This window comes from Callorhinchus milii, unplaced genomic scaffold, assembly GCF_018977255.1.
Source record: "Callorhinchus milii isolate IMCB2004 unplaced genomic scaffold, IMCB_Cmil_1.0 Scaffold4, whole genome shotgun sequence".
In the NCBI taxonomy this organism is placed as follows: Eukaryota; Metazoa; Chordata; class Chondrichthyes; order Chimaeriformes; family Callorhinchidae; genus Callorhinchus; species Callorhinchus milii.
This window is the reverse complement of record NW_024704745.1, coordinates 23,530,985-23,547,615: the sequence shown is the minus strand read 5'-3', so window position 1 is coordinate 23,547,615 and position 16,631 is coordinate 23,530,985. Positions and strand designations below refer to the sequence as shown.

The window sequence follows — 16,631 nt, the reverse complement described above, 5'->3', positions numbered from 1 at the left end:
ACCCCTCGCCTGTCACCCACCCCTCGCCCGTCACCCACCCCTCACCCGTCGCCCACCCCTCGCCCCTCACCCACCCCTCACCCCCCTCACCCATCACCCCTCCTCTCCCATCACCCACCCCACACCTTGCCCATCAGCCCCTTCGCCCATCACCTACCCCTCGTCCATCACCCAGCACACCCTTTACCCACCCCACCCCTCGCCCGTCACCCCCTCATACGTCATCACTCTTCGCCCGTCACCCACCCCACCCCTCGCCCATCAACCCCCTCGCCCATCACCCCTTTTGCCCATCACCCCCCTAGCCCGTCATCCCCAGTTCCCCTCGCCCATCACCCACCAACCCCCCTCGCCCATCACCCCATACCCTCGCCCATCACCCTGCCTCACCCATAAGCTCACAATTATCTGGACTCTCCAACAACAACTAAAAGATTGCATTTATATAGCACCTTTCATGTCGGGAGGTCATCCCAAGGCGCTGGTCAGTGTACAGCATTTCAGACCTAAATTCATACTCAACAAGCTCCACTGGCTCCCTGTTCAATAACAACAAGTTACATTTATATAATATCTTTCATGTTGGGAGAATGTCTCAAAGTGCTTTACAAACCTAAATTGGGAGGAAGCCAGAGATGTGTGATAGATAGATTTGGGTGGGGTTGGGGGAGAGTTGGCTGATAGTATGAAGATCATCAGGTGGGAAGAAAGCTAGATCATTAGACAGGGAAGAGTTGAGGCAGAGGTATTTTGGGAGATAGTTCAAGAGGGCAGGGGCAAAGTGGCTGACCCTCCTGATGATGGGGCGTGGGGGGTGGGGTGGTGTAAAATGGCCCAGAGTTTGTGGAGCAAAGATCCAGACCCTTACCTCACCCCACCAATATGATCTCGTGCATTCCTAGTCCACTGCCATTAATTCTATCTCAGGCCTGCTTCACATTATTTGATCCACCATCAGTGGGTGAACATTCATGCACATTGCCCTGCTCTTTGAAACTTTCTTTCTAAATCCCTCCAATTCACATTTTCTGTCTCTGCTCTCTGAAAACCTTTCTCTTTGACTGAGCCTTTGGCCACCTTTCTCCTATTCCCGACCTTCCTCCTCCTCTCATTCCATGAAGCACTTTGAGACATTCTCCCACATTAAAAGTGCTATATAAGTGCAAGTTTTGTTTTTTTATAGAGCTATAGACAGAGGGATGAAAGCAAAGCAGGGGCATGAAGGAATTGCATAGTATTGTTATCCAGGTAAGGAATGAATTAGTGAGGATGTAAGGAGGTGGAAGTGCATAATAATAATTAATAATAATGAGGGCTTAGACCGGGGAGAGAACAAAATTACCTATCGGATTACAAAGCTTTACAACTTGTTAACGTATGGGAAGTTCTAAAAGAATCTCACCTGAGATGGCAATACTATTTAAGCTTTGGATACATTTGCACTTCTTGGGAAATTAAATTAAGAATTACTGAGTGGAAAAGAAATATTTAGCACATAAAAGAAAAATGAGCCGCCTGTAGCTGGCTTTAGCAATGGAAGAAATGTGAGTAAGCTCAAAGAAGACCATAAGGCTAACCATACTGCTAGATGAAGAAAGTGAGTAAGGTACAAGTCGTTGGCTGCTGTGTTTGCAAGAACAGTAAATAACCTGACCAATTATTGTTCCCATTGAAGAAGATCAAGCCTGAGAGAGCAACTTAGGAGTACGTTTAATAAGTACATATAGAGGAAAGGTATTAGAGGATACAGGGAATTGGGATGAAGATGAGCAAATGATGCTAAATACAGGGAACTCTATTTAGTTATGCAGGATTAGATAGGTTACCAGTGGTGCAATAACAACAGCCTGTGTTTAGCTTTTTGGAAAGTGGAGTTCATGTTACAAGAAACGTTTTCTGGCAAAAGGTGCCAATACTGTAGTGGTTTTGCAATTGAAGCACTTTTTCAACACCGAAATATAGGTAAAACTTGTTGTAATTCACAGGAGTGAAACGGAAAACGACAATATTGTTCAAAAGACAAAAGTATAGCAGAGGCACTTAAACTGTTTGTTATAGCAATGCAGGGAAACTCTTCAGCAAAATTAGAGCTACAAGAGAAGTCAGCTTTCATTTTAGGATGGATTCTGTGTGTGTCCGACACCCAGCTGTTTTTTTTTAGCATGTCCAGTGTCCTAGCTTCAACCGCTAATAGTAAGTTACAGTGTAAATATATACTTTCTGAGATGTGAACTGTCTTATAGTTATAGCCTTAAGATTACTGTCTTTAAGATTTACGATTGGGTTACAACATTGGAAAATTCTTTATTCCGTTTAATTTAGTTTAACAGCTAAAACTGTATAGTTTGTCGCTGAAAGCTTTGGCAAGCTTCCCACTGCTTATGCAAATAAGACCACAATACCCATTGTGGCTTTGGCATGCAGGGTTAATAGGAGCTGCATAGGAAGAATCTTTGCTTCCAGTAACTGAAAGAGACTTGGAGTGTCACAAAGTGTTGCCAATGAACTAGAGTGGCTTCATTAGCAGTGCCCTGGAGTACTGCAGATCAGCCTGGCTCGTGAACAAGACCACAGAGATTGCCAGAGGATTGACCTGATTCTGATATTCCGTTGCCAAACACGTCACCTCAGAGTCAGCTCAGCTTAAAGTAAAACACGCTTACCACCTCCATCTCCTCCCCCTACCCCCAAAAAGAAGGACAGAAGAAACTGTTCGATGCTGTCATAGGATATTGTGCAAATGAAATAAAGTGAGCCTTCTTCATCCTTTCCTGTTTGTGACCTTGTGGGACTAATACAAGGGTCGGTGCCAAATATAGTAAAGTATAAATGATGAACTTTCAGAAAATAAGCTATTGTGTGATGGTGAGGAAATATAGAAAATCAATTGGGAAAGCTTCAGTGGTGGCGAAAAGAATGGGAAAAAATCATTCAAAGATAAAGGCTGGAAGTTAAAACATAAGAGAGTGATTATTCTTTTTTTTGCACAATTTCTGAACACTGTTTAGTTACGCAGGTTTAGATATGTTACCTGTGGTGCAATAACAGCAGCCTGTGTTTAGCTTTCTGATGACAGATGTTTCATCATCATTTAGATTCTACAAGACTGAGATATTTGTTGTAGAAATTCTCATCTTTGTGCCATCAGTCGTGTTTTGTACTTTGGGTGGGGGTTGGGGGAATCCTTTGATATTTGTATACAATTGACTACTTGATCCAAGCTTGATCCCTGTTCTTCCATGTGTCTATTTTCATTTATGTTACTCTGTTCTCTATTTCACAAGGTTTATAGTAAGTAACCTGTGTTTTATTAAAAGATTTTAATTAAAAGTTTTTTTTAAAAATCCTTTGATGTGGAAAGACACAGGAACTTCTTTGAACTTAGATGACTTTTGTTGAAATCACACAAGATGAAAAGAACATTCTGTGACAAAACCGTGAAACCTTATGAAAGTTCTAACACTGCACTTGGGTTCTAACAGCTTGATGTGACGGGAAGAGAATGTTTGCCTGAAAAAGGATACTCTGTTTCAGTAGTTTTTATATACACAGCTGTAGATATTGTAGTAAGATGATATATTGCAGCACTTGATGGTTAATGAACACCTTTCAAAAGGGAAGGTTATGTTGTTCAGGTAGAACTTCTATTATTCTAAATATTAGGTTCACCAATACTGAGAATATGCAAGAACACTGAAATATCAGCACATCAGCAGAGATTAGTCTGCAGCAAACTAGCCAAATACACGGACTCTGTTTGATTTGGTGTTAATTAGATATTTCATAAAGTGATGAATTAAGGATACTATGATTGCCTAATTGTTTCAGTTTCCTACTTTTAATAGACGCTATCCTTAGAAACTTATAGGATGTGTTATCAAGATTCTTAGTGTTAATTGTCTTAGACACAACTTTCTCCTCATACATTTTTTTGCACATAAATATTTGGTTCAAATTAATTTGGGTGATTGTGCAACAGCTAGACAACAGGCTATAACTTTGAGGTTTGAATTATCCAATGCTCTCCTGGTCAACCTCTTGATTGATCCTTCATAAACTCAACTCATTCATATTCTGTTTTATCCCTCAATTACATCCATTTGCGCCAGGTTTCCATGAATCTAGTACCTCAGTGGATTGACTTCATGATTCTTGCCCTGACCTTCAAATCTCTTCACAAACCCTTCAAAACCCCTCCCAATATTTGAAAATTCCTCCAGGCCTGTTCTCTGGCAGGTGTCCTCCACTCTTCTAATTCTGGTCTCCTGCTTGTTCCTCCTTCCTGGCATCAGCTTTTGTCAGACTTAGTTTACAAATTTTGGGCTGTAATAGCTGAATGCTCAATCAACAATAATGTTGAGTAGGGGATAAAAGGTACACAGCAAGCTTGAGTTAGCCGAGCAGAAGACAGCCAGCAGAGGAGCGAACTTGAAGAAGATTGGAGAGATAGAGAGATGTTAAGCTGTAAAGGAATTTATAAGTGAGGGTGAGGACTTTGACTTTGAGCCAGTGGAGCCTGACAAAGACTGAGGTGATGTACATATGTAATTTGGTTTGGGTGATAATGCAAATGGATGCAATGGATGTACAAATTAGAGATGAGAGAGAATATGACTGCAGAATTTTGAATTTGCAAGATCTTACGGGTAGTAGAACTAGGTATATCAACGAGGAGTACTTTGGAGCTTTGGAATAGATTTAGCAAATTTAGGGATTTCTTTCAGGAATAATCTGTGGTGGACAGTGTTGTGGGCTTGGTAGGATACAATGCAAAATTACATTTGTATAGTGTCTTTCACATTGTGAGGACATCCCAAGGTGCTGGACAGTCAGGGATTTGGACGCACGCGGGGGGGATTTAGGATAAGGAAGGGTGCAAGGCAGGAAGGGTGGGATGGTGGCCGTAGGCTCGGTTGAAGCAGAGGGTCTTGAGATGTGCCTTGAAGGAGGATTACCTGCTTACAGAATTTGGGAAAACTGTGAAAGTTGCTAGGATTGAGCTGTTGGGTGTTAGTTCCTGTTTTTTGTGTCCTCTGGAAATTTCAGGAATTTAAGTTTGACATTCTATTCTGCAGTGGACACCACCAGTAGCTCTCTGCAAACTATTAGTACCTTGTTTCCATGTTGTAGTTCACCCTATCCTTAATTTCAGCAGCTGTTCACATGACTGTGGCTTTGACAACAATACTGCCCTGTAATTTACCATATCCACCTTATTCTAGACAGAGATCCTCCACTAATTTACTGTATTTTGTAAGTGCGGCTATACACTATACACTATATAAATACAGTAACAAACATACTTTGGTATAAATACAAGATAGTAATGTATTTTCTTTGCTTTGAAGTTAATGGGGCAGTTTTATTTACTTGTGGTTTCTTCTGAATTGATGGTAATGACAGTGAGTTGCGTGTCTCAAGAGCTTCTAACTAACATTAAATAATTCTAACTCAAAACAGGCAGCAGCATGATTAAGAACCAAGTGGAAAAAGGCTACAATGCTAAGTGTGCATGATGGTACTTACTGCCTGCTCTAAGTCCTGCTCTTTTACTGCAGTAAAATCAACACTTATGGTAGCAAACACAATAGTGGTAGGAAGTATTTATACTTAAAGTAATTTTGTGTTTTTCATTGGACTGATTTGAAATGATCTATTCTTACCTCTGTATTTTTATTTTCTGACAGATTTGGTGATTTGATGTAATATTTCATTCAGGAATAGAAGAGTGAGCGAGCAAACGAGAGAGAGAGAGAAAGAGTGCGTGGACATGGGCTGCCCATTCAAGACAGGAAGGGCCAACCAATCAAGAATTGTTTCAGTAGAAGATTTTCAGAGAGTAAATATGCGGTAAGTTGTTGCTTTCCCTTTCTTGCAGTGGTCTGGAAGTACTGTATCAAAGACAAATTTAAAGCAAACAGTAAAATACGGTAACTACAAGATAAGTAGCAAAGTTGTAAACCAAACCAAGAAGCTTGCCTGAAATTATAAGGAAATCACAATAGAAGTGATTTTATGATGTAAATAATGACAGAACTATTCCCTACAATGTTATTTAGATTCCCAAGAATACCATTCATGCATTGCAATTGTTTTGCCTGATCATGAATTTAAATGAACTCGTTACAAAATCTATCGAATTAATATCAGTTAATCTCACTGTACTGAATTGACATTTTGATGTGTACTGTTTGTAAATGTATATTCATAAACATAATTTTTTTCAACAGGTTTCTGCCACTATGGTCATTTGTGTTGGTTATGCTGTTGGCTGATGCAGTTCTAGCCGTAAGTAATGAGGAAAGACTGGTTTGCAGCACAACACTGCACTAGACACGGGCAAATATGATCCCATCTCTTGCTGTGTTTAAAATAGTTAGTGGAGCAATCAATTCATCTAATATAAAATATTCTGTATTTTATGGATGGTTGTAAATCAATATCAAAATGTGTCATTTCTCACTATTGGTTAACATAACAACTGCAGGGCAATATATTGGATATAAAATGAAAACTTATGGTGTTATCTTTGAGATGATGCTAAGTCTGAATGAGAGGTAAAACATGTTATATATGTTATTATGCACTGTTGCATTTCCAATTGGTGATTTGTTTGTAGTTTTATATAAGAAGCATCCTGTGTACCTCTGAAACACTGAGCATTCGTCTCTGCTCCTATTGCTACATAGTATATCAGCATAACGAGCTCTCAAACTAATCTACCCTGATAAGTTTTCATCCTTGGTCCAAGCCAATAGATTGTCTGTATATTGAAATAGCAACAAGAAGCCACTTTTTCTATGTACAGTATCAAAAGAAGGGCAAAGACTGAAATAACTACTGTTACATTGTAGGCTTTTACACTTGTAGACTTTACTTTAATTTGGGACCCTGTGCGGGCACTCAGTGACATGCGCAGATGCAAATCACATTATGATTTTGATACTAATCCTGTAGCATCTCTACAGTTATTATTTCCATACCAGCTACATCAGGACCTACTAGTGGAACTACTAGATTAATAATTAACACTGAATTGTGAGCCAATTTTTGCGATTGACCTATGCTCCCTTTTAGCATGATCATTAAAAGAGAAATCATGTAATTGTATTATGTAACAGTAATGCTGTCTTTGGTTAGTTCCAGTTGGAAACGCTAGACTGTATACCATGTCCGCTTTACAGTTTGCAACTTTTTATTATTTTTATTATCTAATTAACTTTTTAAAATTATTATTGTCATCTGTCCTTTGAATGAGATGTTAAACTGAGGCTTCATCTGCTTGTTCACGGGGCTCTTAAAAGGTCTCATGACATTAATCAAAGAAAAGGTAGTTCTTCCCAGTGTTTTGACCAATAATCCTTCACATAAAATTAGTCATTAATTTCATGGCTCTTTATAGGACATTGCTGTGTGAAAATTGGCTGCTACATTTGCCTACAAATACAGTCACTACACTTTATATTAAACCCTGTGAAACATTTTGAGATGGCCTGACAACATATATGAAATGCAAGGATGAATATTTTTTTGAATTTTTCGGATCGCTGAGAAGAAAGTGCTGCTTACATTTATTTTGATTATCTATAACTTGATTACAAAGCAGTTTCAGAAGCTTAAAATCATTATTTGTCAATAAGATGAAACTCCAGATAAAGTAAAACATGATGTCAGACTGACTACATTCCTTGAGGAAGCTTCCCTTATTTCAGAATAATCTAACAGAAGATTTGATGTAACTGAGAATGAATAATAGACAGTGGAACCAAATAAAACTGGATGCCATTCGATTTTTGTAATCTGTGCTTGTTGCCAATTAAAATACATATTAGACCAACATTGTTGAACTATAGTCACAAGCCACATATGGTTCATGAAGGATCTCCATACACGATTCCCACAAACTGTTTTCTGTGTGTTTCCATGAATATAAGTTGCACCTCATAATGTCTCTACTTATTTTGTATGCAAATGCGTCTCCGTTAAATACTAGCAATTTGCACGTGCAATTGTACAAGCATCAATGACTTGTTTACAAAGTTACATTTGAAAATTGACGCAATATTGCTGAATCGCTTCAAGTTTGAATTAGGTGTGGAATATTTGAAAACGCCCAGAAAACAGAACATTTCTGATAATGGATTAGTTACTGCTTTGCTAAACTATCCAGACCATGTGATAAACAACAACAGTTGTATATTTATATAGCCTGTTTCACTTTAGGAGGATGTCTTAAAGCCTTCATGGAATTGGCTGCTAGATTGACCTGGGGTTGGGGGGAGCTGAGGAAAGAGGGAAATTATGAAAACCCACTCAAGGCCAGACCTGCAAAGCTTTTATGACTTGGGACAATAAGGTCCGGTCAGGGAAACAAATATCTAATATCTTACTTAAAGTTTAAAGTGTTTTTCCACATAAAATATATACCGCTAAGCACTATATAAAATGTAATCAACAACAACAAGATTCCATTTATAGAGCGCCTTTCACGTCGGGAGGACGTCCCAAGGCGCTGTACAGTTGGGTCAGGACCCGAGCAGGGGGGAAATGGTCAGGGTGAGGGGAGGGAAGGGCGGGAGCGAGGAGGGGGTAGAGAGTCGAGAGGGGAGCTGAAGGCACGGTCAAAAAGAATAACAATCGATGAGGGATTAAGTGAATGTTGATCCAGAAAATAAAAGTCAGTTAACCTGCGTCATCCTGAAGTATCAATTGGATAGTCCAATTTATTTAAATTTAGGTTAGGATGGCCATATAGACCAGGAGAAAGTCTCCACGTTTCTTTCAAACAGCAAAGGCAATAGGCTACAAAACAAACCTGCGTTCTTTAGAAGAATAACAGACTTTTCACCAAATTGAATCTGGCATAAAATCTACCGCTACACTGAAGAAAACCTACCATTGCACAATCCTTAGCATCCTTCATGTTGCAAAACCAGGACACAGTGTCCATCAGCAAAGAGAAAAATTGAAGGTAGTCTGGCACTGCCAAAGACTGACAAGACTACATGGAGTGTTGTTCCAGCTTTCTGACCCTCCTTTTCTTCTCTTGTTTTATTCTTCCCTTTATATTATTGTTACAAACTCATTTTTGGGTTTGTTTCATATTTCTGGAATGCATTGCCTGAAAGGGTGGTTGAGGCCGATTTGATAACTACTTTTAGAAACGCGGTGGATGGGTATTTGAGGAGCGCGGATTTGCAGGGTTATGGGGAAAGGGCTGTGGAGTGGGATTGACATTAATCGCTCTATTCAAAGATCCGGCACAAACTCGATGGGCCGAATGGCCTCTTTTTGTGCTGTACAATTCTATGATTCTATGATTCTATGATCCTCTCAGTGGGCCCCAGTCACTCTGTGCTGCAGCTGCTAAAGATTCCTGGGTGGGATCTAGCACCTATACTGATAAACTGCTGATGGGTTTTCTTGGATCTTTGATAATCTTCTTACCCTTCCTTTTGTTTGACATCTTTTTCATCTTGGTTGTTTTGAATTAGTGATTGTGTCAGCACTTTTCACTCCAGATGTAGAAAGATATAGACCAAGTATATAAAACTACCCATGTCTCCAAATGCAATACCAATTGATTTTGGATTTGGTTAAAGAAAAAAGAGAGCATACATTTTAACGTACCTATGTCAAAACAAGCAATTATATTTAAGTCTGGTGATATTTTGTAGAAAATGCAGCAGCCATTTACACCAGAAAGAATCCATAAACATCTACTACATTTGGCTGGTGGATCATACAACTTCAGCTTCCACAAGATGTAGTTTTCTATTTGATTCACTTCAAAAATCCTCTGTTGTGGAGATTTACTATTCTAAACGCAATTGGAATTTGTCTGCAATTTAAACCACGAATGACCGTTTGATAACCTTGTAGAATCTTATTATTAGTAGCTTTAAAATGGCTTTATATAGCTGTGTTCAGTTTTGTCTAGGAACCCAGAAGCACCCTGCCCACTTATTTCCCCTGCTGTATAGGATAGGCTAAACCAGGGACACTTAGTTACATTATGAGGGCATTTGTCTACGAGTTGAAAGAAGTTATTCTGACATTGTATAGATCACCGATGAGGTACATTTGGAATCCTGGAGTGAAAAGTGAAACTTGTGATGTATTAATTAACACTGGCTTGATACTACAACTCCCCCTGCCCCGCCTCGCTCAGGCTCTGTCGCAGTACTTGGACCTGAAGCCAGACTGGACGCATTGGCCTGCACGATGGAGGGTGGAATGTGGAATGAGAAGTGTGGAATGTGGAATGCCCTGAAAGGAATTCTTAAGAGGAGTCGGGAAAGGTTATCAGCTCAGCCACCGACCGACACCAGGTCTACTCGCGCATAGTACTAACACTGGCTGATAATGTGCAGGTGCTGCTCCAAAGATTGGCTTCTGGAGCATTTCCCATCAACACATTAAGAGAGAACCAATATCGCCCGAACCCGCTCCGCCCGCACCAGCCCGCAGTGGCAACTTCGCCACCCGCGCCCAACCTCACCGCACCCATCTTCACGTACCCGCCATCGCCGTCCGCGCCCACCCTCGCCGCCCACGCCCACCCTCACCGCACGCATCCACCCTCGCCGCACGCGCCCGCCATCACCCCACGCACCCACCCTCGCCGCAAGCTCCCTCCCCTCACTCCACACCCACCCACAACCCCCAAGGAGAGGCTGGGTGGTAAAATACAGAGAAGAAAATATCAATGTTTCAAAATATTAATAATAATCCTTGTTTTGATATTGTTTATAATACAGTTTTGAAATGGCTCAAAACACATGACAGGAATTCCCATTGGAATTTTACTGCCGGAATTCTTAACGTCTAAGAGCACTCACTGTTTGGGACTCCTTCACCTTGTGTCTTCGCCCACAAATATACAGTCAATTCACTTTACAGCATATTTTGTGAAGCGCTTTGAGACGTCTAGAAGATGTGAAAAGCGCTATATCAAATGCAAGGATTATTATTATTATTGCTGAGGATTCCCCTGTGGCTTGGTATCAGACATAATAGAGACATATCTGTATCGTGATGAGATATAACACTTCTGTATTAATTATTATAAATAAATAAATCAATTAATGAAAAATTAATTATTATAAATAAATGCAGAGACTATATAATAAAGTAACTTTGCTCAGAATCTTATCTGTACATAAGATACACAGTATTGCTCATGATAATTAGTTGCTTGTGTCAGGAAATTGCTTACACTGGATTTGTATATTTGGATTTCACTGCAATGTTGAAGCCAAGAGTACTGGTGAGGAACGAAAGTGCTGAAGAGGTAAATATTTAGTTGAGGTGTCTTGTGTGCTGATTGGTGCTTGCTCATGGCAGAAGTCCCAGTCCCCACAATGTCAAACATTAAGAATACATGTTATGTGGGCATCTCCTTTTATAGTCACAAAGAGCACTTCAATAGAAATTTGAAGAGTGCAAACAAATGAATACATTGAGTTGATTATAGCAGCATTTATAAAATCTGTGCCTTGCGATCCTTGACACAGATTTTGTATAAAACAAAGGGTGCTTTGAAGGTTTCTTTAACTGAGATAGAAAAGCCCAGAATTTCTCCTTGGCCTATTGACATTAAAGCTATTGATGCCATTGTAATGGTAGTTTGTTCCCTAATGACAAAAGTTGTACTGGAAAAACCACTCAGCAAATTTCCCTGAGATTGTATTCCTGGACCATTATCCGTCTCTCTGCAGGAGTTGAGTTGCTAACAACAGGCTGGAAAATTCACCAACCATTTGATTTTTATGGTTCATGTTCTGAGTATCCTCACTGCCAAGTACTTACTCTCTAATGTAGCTCACATGGTTCTATTTTTAATATACATTTACCACTCAATAACCAATTCAAGTAGAAGGCTCCTATGTAGAGCCTTGAGTTACAATCCTTTGAGCACTATGGATATAAGATGATGTGTGTCTATGGGTGTATATATATTATATTATTATATATGGAGTCCTGTAGCTCAGTGGTTAGAGCACTCGCTTTGCAAGCAAGAGACCTGGGTTCAATTCCAGGTAGGGTGAAACCTTGGGCACGTTTCCTTACTCCACACGCCTAATAATAATCCCTCCAAAACCAAAAACAATAATAAATTGGTCATTTTCAATCTACGACTGTTTGTGGGACATTGTTGTGCGCAATTGGCTGCCGCATTTTGCCCACAAATATACGGTCAATTCACTTTACAGCATATTCTTGAAGCACTTTGAGATGTCTAGAAGATGTGAAAAGCACTATATCAAATGTAAGGATTATTATTATATATATACAATTCTATTTATCTTCTATATACTAATAAAACAACAATGTCTGTCTGCACTTCAAGAAGGATCTCAATAACTGATTGACGTAGAGACATGATTTATACCCCATCAGAAAGGTCTTGTAACTGGGAGTGACATGGGCATATTTGGTTTTGGGTATCTCCTATAGTTCATGAGTTATTTTTCAATTTTGCGTTTTTTGCTGCTGTTACACCTGGTGGCCGCCAAGTCAAAGCAGCACTGTGACATTATGAGTCACAGAGCACCTACGTGTGTACGCACACACTGCTGTTACACCTGGTGGCAGCACTGGCTGACTGTGGCGCTGTGGCATCCTCCGTCACAGAGCACACATGTAGCCAAGCGGCAGGAACAAAATAAAGAACACAGACGAAGTTAAGCCATGGCAACAACAACAAAATTACATTTGTAAAAGATTGAGTCCTCCCACAAGAGTCCTTCCAGATGAGTATAGATAAAGTGTGTCTGTGTGTCAATCACATTCCATATTGGATCCTTTGGTTGCAAGTGTAGCCAGGCACAGTTAGTATGTATACATCTATATATATAATATATTATATAATATATGTGATATATAGCTCCTATGGATATCACATTCGGTCAGATGACAGACTGACAAAACAAAATAGTGTGATAACAAAATTCCCTGATAATCAGGCACATCTCTCAATCTCCACTATCTTATTTCACTATCAGTCAAATGGTTAAAACGTTTCTGCTGCACCTTGGAATCAGCTCAGCCCCAAAGAAATCCAGCCTACCTTGTCTGGAAGGAGGATAGTATTTTTTTTCTTAGTTCTGTTATTTCAATTCATGGAATACTGTATCACATGTGGTGTGAATGGAAATGCCACTGATAAAAACTATGGCTGCACTACAGAGGGATACTCACATGGCAGCATCTCATCTAGAGAGTGGGTCTGGCAGATCAAGGTTCAATACATTGCAATGAAAATACTTCCCCCTGGAGTACTATCCTTGATTAATATATCAAAGGCTGCAAAGATATTATGCCTGGATATCTAAAGAATGTATTCTCAATATTGTTCAGTTTTCTCCCCTCCTCTAGTGAAAGCAGTGACTCACACTGTGGTATGTTTCCACAGGCACTGCCAGTCCCCAATAACTCATCCAAGTTTGGATTTTTTCTGACTAACACCAGACAGTGAGTGTCTGTAGGCTACGTGACTGTGGGGGTATCACAGTGAGAAATATCCTCCCAATCCTCACCCAATGCTCTCCTTCTCATGGCACCTTCCCAAGCCAGCGCAGGAGATGCAACACCTGCCCATTCACTTCCTCCCATACCACTATCCAGGGCCCCAAACACTGCTTCTGGATCAGAGCAATTTACATGTACTTTCACTAATGCACTTTATTCGCTGCTCACGATGTATTCTCCTCTACATCGGGGAGACCAAACGCCGATTGGGTGATCACTTTGCCAAGTGCAACCCAGAGCATCCTGTTGCTGGCCACGTTAATTCTCCTTCCCACTCCCATTATGATCTCTCTGTCCATGGCCTTCTATGCTGTTCTAAAGAAGCACAATGCAAGCTTGAGGAACAGCACCTCATCTAAGTCCTAGCACCTTACAGCCCTCTGGCCTCAACATTGATTTTAACCACTCAGATCTTAAACACAACTCCCATCTTCTCTTAGCCTTTCTCAGCCTGTCCTTTCTCCTCCACATCCGCGCCATGATTGGCACTGCCTACCACCACCTCCGCAACATTGCCAGACTCCACCACTGCCTCATCCCTCAGGCTGCCGAAACCCTCACCCACGCATTCGTCACCTCAAGGCTTGATTATGGGAACTCCCTCCTCATCGGCCTTCCCAACTCTTCCCTTCACAAGCTGCAGATCATCCAAAACTCTGCAGCTCGTGTACTCTCACGCACCAGGCTCCGTGACCCCATCACTCCCACCCTCGCCCAACTCCACTGGCTCCCCATCCCCCAGAGGATTGAGTTCAAGATCCTCGTCCTCACCTTTAAGGCCATCCATGGCCTTACCCCTCCTACCTCTCTGACCTGCGAACTCCCTACCAACCTGCCTGCTCCCTATATTCATCAGGCTCTGGCCTGCTCCATTTCTCCCGCCCAACCTGCCCTACCATCAGTGGCCGGGTTTTCAGCCTCTCTGCCCCCAGACTCTGGAACTCCATCCCACAGTCCCTTTGCCTCGCTTCCTCCCTTGCCTCCTTCAAGGCCTGTCTCAAGACCCTTCTCTTCCACCGTGCCTTTAGTCTCCCTCCCACCTCTATGCCTTCTCTCACCCCTACACCACCCCTCCCCCATGCTCGGCCCCCGACAGCTGATTGTTCAGCGCTTTGGGATGTCCTCCCGACGTGAAAGGCGCTCTGTAAATGTAATTTTGTTGTTGTACCCTTGCTTCCCCATTCCCCCTTATCTATAATTCACACATCCTCTGGGTCTGAGACACATTGTTTCTTTCTATAATCTCTCACTATTGCCTTCTTTTGTCTTGCACCATCAACACCTCTGATCTCGTCATCTTCTGTCCTCCACCTAAATGTTTCTTTTGTCTTTCTTTTCCCATCCCCTTCTCTGCTTGTCCTTATAATCTGCTTTCTTCCAACACCCCCCCCAGTTCTGACAAAGGGTCATCGACCTGAAACGTTAACTCACTTTCCTCTCTCCATAGAAGCTGCCTGACCTGTTCCCAGCAACTTCTGTTTTTATTTCCTCATTTCTATTGTTGGTTCATTTACATCTCACTAGAATGATGCTGCTGTGATAGGCAAGTTGCTGTTCCATTAGTAATATATTTGCATTGTTAGCCATTACTAATGTATTGTAATAATACATTAATTAGCATTGTATTACTATGTTGCTAATGTAGTAATTACCACAAAAGCACGTGCTCTTAAGGAAGGTAAAACTCAGGATGTGTGTGTGTAAGAACGAAAGAGATTCAAAGCGCTTTGAGACACTCAATGTGATTAGGCACTGTATCAAATGAAGGATTATTATTCAACTGATGGTGTTTAATGCAAAGCGAGAACATTTTGATAGTTTTTCCTCATCATTACAAAGGTTTGCAAAAATATTGAAAGAAATCTGTGCACTAAAATTGCCCAGTTCCTTTCATTTTCGTATCTGAGGGGAACATTTATTGGTTTAGTGGGTTAAAGCTATGAAAGTTATGGTGCAGTATGCATTATAATTAAATCATTAAATTAAATCATTGAAGTCATGTGAGGGCCTGGGAAGAGTGCCTTACAGCCAGTCCCTTCCCTTCAGCTGAGTATGTACAAGGTTGCAATGTACTGTACTTGCATGATCCAATTAAAGCATATTGACTGTGTTTGTGTCCTGTGAAAAACAGGTCTGTTATAAATACAAAAAAGGCCTCTCTGAAAGCCTGCTCTGTGTGATTATGTCTTGATGGTTATCAAAAGCACTTTGTACATTGAGCTTTGATACTGAATGGACTGGCTGTTCTAAAAAGAAAAGAAGCCACGTATGGTATGTCGGCAAATTTGCTGTGGAAGTTCAAAGAATCATTGCATTTTAATCATGGAACTGTTAACGGCTTTTAGCAAATGAGTTGCTGGAATTTTGCTCCATTCAGTGGCTGGATGATCTTTGCACTATTGGTAGTAAAAGGTACTGTGTGTGCATTCAGGATGCATTGAAGCTAGGGAATTCCATAGACACTAATTATCTCTGACATGTTTACTGACACATTGCTGACGTGATTCAGGACTTTAAGATTTTTGGAATCCATGAAAGGCACCATCCTAAACCTCATTACCAAAACTTAATAAAAGCATTCTTAAGTATTCCCAAACAACTCCACTTATCTTGTACTTGGAACCAGAAAACTGAACCATGGCTTTTATGCTATGAAATATGTTCCAGTGGAAAGCCGATTTGCTCAAAGTCATTATATGAAATTTGTTTATTGGTGTTCTATAGGGTAACAGCTCTGAGACTTTTTCTATATGGTGTAATTACTGTAACCCATTAACATCTGCACAGAACTTTCTCTGACCAAAACTATTGGGACTCTCACAGAGGAAGGAAGCCTGGCAATTCTTTTTGCTTCACTTTTAAATGGCTTTTAAAGTAACAGTGATACTAGAAACTGATAGAGTTAAAACTTTTGGTTTTCTCCTGAGGGGTACGTGATGGATACGGATGTAGTTACTACGTATTATAATCTTTGCATTTGGTATTGTGCCTTTCACATCAGGAGGACATCTCAAAGCACCTCAGAGGGTAAAGTGGAGTGATTGTGTATTTTATGTGCAAACATGGCTTCCAATTTGCACATATTTTGCTTCAGGGAT

The 16,631-nt window shown here is 40.6% G+C and overlaps 1 protein-coding gene across 2 annotated transcripts in view; it reads left to right on the top strand.

The window, feature by feature from the left end:
* Positions 1–16,631, top strand: part of col4a2 (collagen, type IV, alpha 2) — a 147,619-nt gene that overhangs the window by 3,028 nt on the left and 127,960 nt on the right. Inside the window, exons 2-3 of one of the 2 annotated variants that reach the window (XM_042333939.1) lie at positions 5,719–5,850; positions 6,231–6,288. In XM_042333939.1, the coding sequence (XP_042189873.1) occupies positions 5,771–5,850; positions 6,231–6,288 (138 nt within the window). In that variant the 5' untranslated portion in view covers positions 5,719–5,770. Of the gene's footprint in view, positions 1–5,687; positions 5,851–6,230; positions 6,289–16,631 lie in introns of both variants that reach the window. The other variant, XM_042333938.1, reaches the window with a different exon arrangement.